This window comes from Ptychodera flava, chromosome 1, assembly GCF_041260155.1.
Source record: "Ptychodera flava strain L36383 chromosome 1, AS_Pfla_20210202, whole genome shotgun sequence".
NCBI lineage: Eukaryota > Metazoa > Hemichordata > Enteropneusta > Ptychoderidae > Ptychodera > Ptychodera flava.
The window spans coordinates 24,750,415-24,758,526 of record NC_091928.1 but is presented as its reverse complement, the minus strand read 5'-3'; the positions used below and the strand labels follow the sequence as shown (position 1 = coordinate 24,758,526).

General features: G+C 41.0%; 1 protein-coding gene across 1 annotated transcript; it reads left to right on the top strand.

Annotated features, from left to right (window-relative positions):
* Positions 1-520: 520 nt before the first annotated feature.
* LOC139133526 (uncharacterized) lies at positions 521-4,810 on the top strand. The gene is made up of 2 exons (XM_070700183.1): positions 521-577; positions 1,980-4,810. The coding sequence occupies exon 2, from the start codon at positions 2,256-2,258 to the stop codon at positions 4,224-4,226; it is 1,971 nt and encodes a 656-aa protein (XP_070556284.1). The 5' UTR covers positions 521-577; positions 1,980-2,255; the 3' UTR covers positions 4,227-4,810.
* The last annotated feature ends 3,302 nt before the right edge of the window (positions 4,811-8,112 follow it).

Genomic DNA, 8,112 nt, shown 5'->3' with positions numbered 1-8,112 from the left:
AAAGGAGCAAATTGGCTCCTTTCTTTTTGTCTCGACGACATGGCAAGCACATTGCGTAGCAGTAGAGGCAGCCATTTTAATTACTAAGTAATGTAACATCTGATTGGCGAATTTGATTGCCCTCCTGCAGTTGCAGCCAATGAAAATGTTTGTTACATTACATGACGGTATAATGACCTTTACCCTTGTCCGCCGTCTACCTTTTTTTTTTTAATTTTCGCCTGAAATTCTCGCCAAGGTTATTCAAGATTCGGCAGTAGAACATGGATATTTCTATATATTGTATGCAAGGAACCTTCATTGGTACTGATGAAAAATTATCCTCAGGACCATCTGGCATTTTTGACACGATAGACGAGGTCGGCCCACAGACTATTATGTTAAAATACACCATATGGAATATGTATTTCATTAATTTTAACCATCTTGATCTGGTGTTGAAATATAGACTTGACAGGACACTGCGGCTTAAATGACGCCCTCTTTGGGCAATACTTCACTGGGCCACGTCGGGGCTTATGAATATTAATGAGACATCGACCGGAAGATCAGTGTTGTCGTCGCTTGTAGAAATTTGGTAAGTATTTTCATCTTTTTAGGAAAGGTTGAATAATTTGCCCTTCAAATGTCGGCAACTATAAGATATAAAGACACACTCTAGCCGGTGATTTCAGTTTGTCACAGTCAAATTGCTTGCAAAATTAACCGCTCGTACCGTTCACTGACAGTCGCTAGGCAAGAGGTTGTTCTTAGCAACAGTACACACTACAGAAAAATTCAGCGGTGTTTAACATTTGCATTGTCTTTTTAAAAAATTAAAACCATACGATTGTAGAATGACATGTCCAAGTGACTGTTTTGTTGTTTAAAATGATAACACATGCCATTTGTCGATGTTCAACCAAGGTGAAATCGACGCCATATACGTTGCATGCATTGTATAAACAATACACTGACAACAATGGCGGCCGCCACTACTGCATTTTAGATTATTGGCGATAACAAGTCATTAGGACAGTAAATCAAAAATTGAAAACCAATAGTTTTTAATAAAATATACCCTTGCTTAATTTATGCAACAATTAAGAACAAAAACACTAAATTGAAAAAATTGAACCATGAAAATGTGTAACCGCATACCCATTTTGCATTGAACTGGAGGGTATAGGTGTGATGGTTTCCCTCACCTGTACAGAGAAATACTGCTTTTTCAATGCCATAGGACATTGTGTGAACATGTTATGTGCTATTGACTACCAAATTAGTTCATTAGTGGCTTACTTTCTTCATCAGGTCCCTGTGTGTGCTGTTATATTATGGTTAAGGGGCAAATTTGCTGTAAGAAGTAGGGCACTTCTGGAGATTTGTCTCTATAAAACATGCCAAACAGGAAGCAAAGAACATACTTTAATCTAGGAAAGTGGGCAACAGAGCAAAAGTTAGCCAGGAAAATAGCTTTGGAGAGAACACAGCAGCAACTATTACAAGAGCGGTTGAAGTCTAGGGCATTAGCAGAGAAAGCAGAAAGTAATACCCTGCTAGTTAGGGCAGAGGAAGGAGAGAGAAGATATAGATTTAACTTAGGAGAATGGTCAAAACAAAGAAAGCGGAAGCGAGGCATAGAAAAAATTGAATCTAAGGAAAGTCTTAACAAAATTGATGCAGCTCAGAAACTCATCAAACAAGCAAAGAGGCGTCTAGTCAGACTTAATGATGAAAATGATAACATCAGTCAAAAGATAGCCAGGACAAATATTAGGAAGGTGAGCTAGGTAGTTCCTGTTTGTTATAATTTACAGGCATTATATATTGCATCTCAAAATGATATTGCTGACAAGTATAAAAAGCAACTAGTTTTTGCTTCATACTAAAAATGTTGCATGACAAATAAAAAGATGAGAATAGATATGAGGAAACAGTGGGGGCTTATTTTTTATTTCTTTTTCATTGTATGCAAAAAAATTATTTTTATCTTTCAGAGACCACAAGTTGATTTAGCAGAAAGTGGTAAACGTGGAAAATGGGTGAACAAGAGCAGTGAGGTTTGTGAAGCAAACAGTGAATGTTTGACAGTATCTAGGCGTGAACAGTATGAACGCAGATGCCAAACAATATCAGCGGCCATCAGTATCCATCAGTCAACATCAGATGCTGGTCTAATCACTAGCAGAGATAAACTTTCAAAACCCCACACTCCTAAAGCTGCTCTTGATGGTCTGTGGTTTACTCTCATAAATTCTACCACTCCTCAACAAATGAAAACATATCTGACTACCTCACCCAAAGTCAATGAGAAATTCATACCATCTATGTTAAATGAGGCACTCAGTAAATTTGAAAACAGTGAGAGTAATCTTACAAGAAGTGTCAGAGCTATGTATGAGAGTGGCGTTTTGTCAAAGCGAAAATACTATGCTTTGAGAAAAAGTGAACTGCAAACACTCTCCCAAGTGGAACACCCTGGAAGAGCTTTGCAATTCTATTCTCATTGCAGAATACCAAGATTATTGCCATATTTCAAGGTTGTTGACTATGTTAGCAAGCTTGACATTGGTAATCTAGAGCCATTAATATCATCTGAAGGAAAGCAGGTAGGTATGAAGAGAAATGTTGAAGAATTACTTGTTAAGATTGCTAGCCTCTACCTGACAATCAGAAATTATCAACCAGATATTCTCAACTGGTTTGACAAACAAGAGGGCTGCTTCCAAATTGCCATAGGGGCTGATGGTGCACCCTTTGGAAAACATGGCCAAGCTACAGCCTGGCTGGTGAGTTTCTTGAATGTGCGCCATCGAGTTGCAAGTCCAGATGATAATTTTCTCCTTTTGGGTGCAAATATCAAGGAGGACGACCCTGTAATGATTGACTATGCAACTTCATTGTCCAAAGAACTTGAGGTTATCCAGAAAAATCAATACAGTGTTGGCAATCTTAAGGTAACATTCAAAGTTTCTCTATTGCCCTTTGATCAAAAGGGATTGGCATCTATCTCAGGTGAACTGTCCAACGCTGCACAGTATTTCAGTTCATTTGCTGATGTTTCAAAACAAAATAAGGATCATATTGGGGGAGACATTGGCCCAGGTAAAATATGGAAAGAGTGGAAATATGAAAAAAGAATAACTGATGCAGAAGCAGTACAGAAATTTAAGTCACTGCCAAAAAATAAATCTGGTAAAGCTAAGACAGTTCGCCCTAAAGTAACTCAATTCATAGCCAGTAGGAAATCCAGGCAGGAATTTGTACCGCCATTGGGTAGGTTCATCCAGTTTGCCAAAGTGGAACCCCTTCACTTGAAAAACAATGCATGGCAGTATTTCTTCCAATTGCTGTTGATTGATGCTGTTGCAGGCACTCCACAAAAAGACATTGAAAATGGTGTAAAAATTGAAAACCTACCAAGTGAGTCATATCTGTGCAAATTTCTGTCTGCATTGAAATACAAGGTAAGAGCAGGAAAGCTTTACAACAAAATTGTAAAGTACTTCAGTGAAAATAAAGTAAATTCAAATGCACAAATCAGTGCTGTGTATCGTTTCACTGGGGAGGAATCCAGAAAGCTGGCATGGCATTTCATGTCACTGGTTCACTCTGTCATGGGTACACATGATACTATGAAGCGTAGATTTCGATTGGCACTCTATGCATACATCGGTTTGCTGCTAAGAGATATCACATCACTGTTCTCACGCTTTCACTTGAATGAAGGTGACTTGCTGGTACTCAAGCAAAAGTGTAAATTTTACTTCAATCTCTATTCACTCTTTCTTGATGTGAATAATACAGTTTGGCACATTGGCTATGTTGTCCCAAAACATGCGGAAAGTATGTATGAGCAGTTTAAAATGGGATTGGGGTTAAATACAATGGAGGGCAGAGAAGCAAAGCACTTGAGGCTTCTAGAGTACAGTGAAAATTCAACTGCTCACAACAGATGGGCACTGATATTTAGACATGAATATGTTATGCTGTATTGGTTAAGAAGAAAAAATCCCAAAGCAGACAAATATCGAAGGGCAAATTTAGAGCAGTATGAGCTGAAAGAAAGGGAGAAATATATTCCCAGTGTGTACTATGACAATCCAGGCTATTGTGTGTGTGGTAGTGTAAAGGATGAAACAATGTCTGCATGTAAAATATGCAATGACCCAGTCATGGCTGAAATAAAGCAGGCAGCTGTCACTGGAAAAATAAGCAGCAAACTTAAAAAAATTGCAAACTAAATGTTTCCCAGTGTTAAAACAGAAGTGATGTAATTGTTGCAAGTGAATTTTACAAATATTACTCTGTCTAGCATTTCAATGTGAGATTTATCTATTTGAATCAATTCTAAATTTAGCTTGCAAAGGGTTTCTTATGTCAAAAATTAAGGAAGTTTGAAATAATGTATGTAATTAATTAAATAAAAAAATTCAAGTATGAATTACTCTTTTTTGAAGGTGTGAAGGTAATACTAATTCATGTTTTAACATTGAACTCTGTGAAAAAAGTCAAGTTGACCAGGTACCTTAGATTTTATGTCAGTGTACTTTCTATGTTAACCAGGTAAGTTTTATCATGCAAATATTTTGCAATCACTGGCAGGTCATTGTGTTTTTATACATAGTTGTCATCATGGATTTGACTTTAAAATTGATACTTCAATAATCTTTTTACATGGTGATATGCACCCCTTACCATCATATCACCATATTAGATTTGCATTGCAAGATTCAGATCACTCAGCTGTTCAGTGTAAATGTTGAAGAACTGTTATACTGTAAATGTTTAAATGATGAAACCAATAAAATAGTTTAAATTTATTCTTAACGTTTTATTGCTTTTTTTGGTTGATTGAATGTATGAAATCATCGAACAGAGGAATGCATGGAATGTATGAACAATTGCAGAAGTCAGGAAAAGAGTTCAATTGTCTGGATGTAAAGGCATGCCATTCTTGTTCCAAGCACCAAAACGGAATCTGACGACAACCGACTCTCTGTTCATGTAATATTTGATGGTGCATGGTTTCTCATCAGTACATATCACAGCGACTCTCTTCCCTCTGATCTCTTTCACAAGCAGCTGGTCCCTGTTCCCGTCAGGCCAAGCTTTCCGCATGACATAATCCAGCTTCACTGTTTTCGTGAATGACAAGGTGATTATTGCTTTGGTTTTCATTTCCTGTATTCCGAAACTATTTTGAGTTGCCAGGTCATAAAAGACATTGAATACTTCCCTTGGAATCGGTCTGGAAAAGGTAGCGTTCCAAGGCATAGTGAGTGATGGTGATGCTGTAAGCCTTGCCCGGAAACTTCGCTGCCAGTGGCCCATCTCTCGCTGGAACATCGGGAACACTTCGACATCACGCCAGCGGATTTTACCTTTGGTAACTTTATCATTACGAATGATCACCCTCTGAGTAACAGCTTGTAGATCGTCAAACAAGGAATGAATGTGCAAGTTGGCTGACACATCCTTCTGACGTTGAAGTTGAATTTTTGCTTCACGTAATTTTTGAGCGATGATCTTTTGTGCGGTGATCATGGAGGCCGCCATCTTGGAAAGTGCGTCGCTATGGTGAACATAGCGACTCGCGCTTCGCGGAATACTGCCCATTTACGCAGCGAGATTTCCCGTAGTGGAATCAAACCAAGAGGTTAGTTTGCTGTTGGGCCTGGTGCTCAAGGGATGACTTTGCAGTGAGGCCGGCCGGGATGGAGCTCCATCGCAGCCAGCTGGTTAATTGTACTACGGTAGTCCTTGGTGAACAATAATACTTGTTTTATTGTAGTTTAAATGGGCGGGGTTCGAGGCTGTGAGTGGGACGGTCTCCGGACGAGGCCACATAATAGTTAATCAGTATTGGCTTCGACCTCAGAGCGTTCACATGTAGATAAACTTTGTCCACAAAGGTATTGTTCCCGCAAACGAATAGCAACAATGTCAGACAAAGCACAAAGTTTCCGCGAATGATGTAAGGCAGCAGGCTTAACGGAGGATACACACAATGTGCTAACTACACAAGGCATCCCATCAACTGATGTCCTGAAGCGCCTCAACAATCAAGACATCATCGGGCTTAACCTGCCTATAGGCCAACGCGGACTGCTCCGCTGGGCATGGAACAACTTAGACGCAAAACAGGCAAAACAACAGGCACCTCAAGACCAACCTGCACACGGGCCAGAAACATCAGGGGTGACTACAAAGTCCCTTGCCAAAGATGCAGAACTGAACAAACTCCTTGAAGCTTTCAGCAATGATGCGCTAAAAGACATTGTATCGGACCAGCGCATCACATCCAAGAATCTAACGAAGGATGAGCGTAAACCATTACTGATTCCGGACTATGTAACCACAAAGACTGCTTCGCTGGACTCTTCCGACGAGACGGAGCTAGCAGCTGAAGGGGACATGAAGCTAATTATGCGGACCACCAAGCGTAGACCGAAACCTGACCAAGTTTCCCTTCCTCAGTGGATATCAGCCAACGCCCGAATCTTAAAGACACTGATTAACCGCGGCCTGTCCACGAAGGACACGTTAGCGTACCTCGATCACACAATTAATATCGGGGATTACGCACAATCTTTTACGACATCATCAGTTTTATCGTATGATCACGAGTATCGCAAGAAACAGGCGACGGACTCAATCACATGGGGTTCCGTGGACCTCCATTTATCACTGTATCACCTTGATAAACGACAGGCAAACTGAAATACGCCCAAGAAAAACACTTCAAAGGACACTGTGCGCCGCAACTTTGTAACACGAGCAACTGAAATCTGCTTCGATTTCAAAAAAACCAGCCGGCTGCAACCGCACTTCCTGCCATTTCGCGCATGTGTGCATAGAGGACAGCTGCCGCAAAGACCAACCACAACACCGCCACAATGCGCTGCTCAGCCAAGAACTTCGTGGTCAAGCCTAGCATAAGGTAGCTAGCTTTCTGACTGATTGCCTGGAAAAATGGGAAAACAAACTCAAATATGACATGGATCGCGACTACATTCTAAACGGTATAAAATACGGTTTCGACATCATCGACCCTGGCATCCCCCTTCAAAAAGTGGAACGAACGAACTATACATCATCCACCGATCCAGCTTACTGCGGGGCGGTCGAACAACAAATTTTGCACGAAATATCAGCAGAAAATTACAAGATCACGAACAGTAAACCGCACATTATAAGCAGCCTCGGTGCTATACCCAAGAAACAATCAAACAAGGTTAGACCGGCCGGCAACCCGCCGGCAAAAGCGTGAACTCATATGCATCTACAAACTCTTTCAAATATGAAACTCTCGATCACGCCGTCGCTATGTGCAAGCCTGGATCGTACCTTGCCAAAGTCGACCTGAAATCCGCTTATCGCTCTGTACCCTATATAAGTGTTGACTCACAGCGTGCTACGGGCCTACGTTACAAATTCACGCAGCATAAAACTTGAACATACATGGTCGACACACGCCTTCCATTCGGTGCAGCAAAGAGCCCAGAAATTTTCAATCGCATCACGCAAAGTATTACCAGAATGATGCGCAGGAAAGGGTATGATGTCGTAATCGTGTATCTCGACGATTTCCTAATCATCACAGACTCTAAACTAGCGTGTGAACAAGCCTTCAAGGCCTTGCTACAACTACTTCAGCAACTTGGCTTTTCCATAAAATGGGATAAGGTGGTCGAGCCTACGCAAAGCTTAACATTCCTGGAGATCGAGATAAGGGAGCATTCGTTATTTACGGGGGGGGGGGTTGGTGGAAATCGGGGGGGGTTGACTTTTACAAAACCGCTTTTTAGGGGGGGGGGTCAAATTTTACAATCAATGATTGAAGGGGGGGTCAAATTTTACAAAGGTTTGTATTGAGTTATGGAAAACAAAATTGACTTTGGAATTTCACCGAAATGTTGCTTGTGTAACTGATGTTTTGAGATGGCAGAATAATAACCGGCCGAAGCTCAGCCAAATTTATTTCTCTAGCAGGGCCAACAAGTCCGAGACTGGCGTTAACCTCTCTAGAGCAGCAACAGAGCATGTAGCCCTGAGTACAGGTCTGTGTGTTCCTGGTGTATACGGCCTCCACCACAGCCCTGCAACGGTCTGTGGAGATAACTGGGG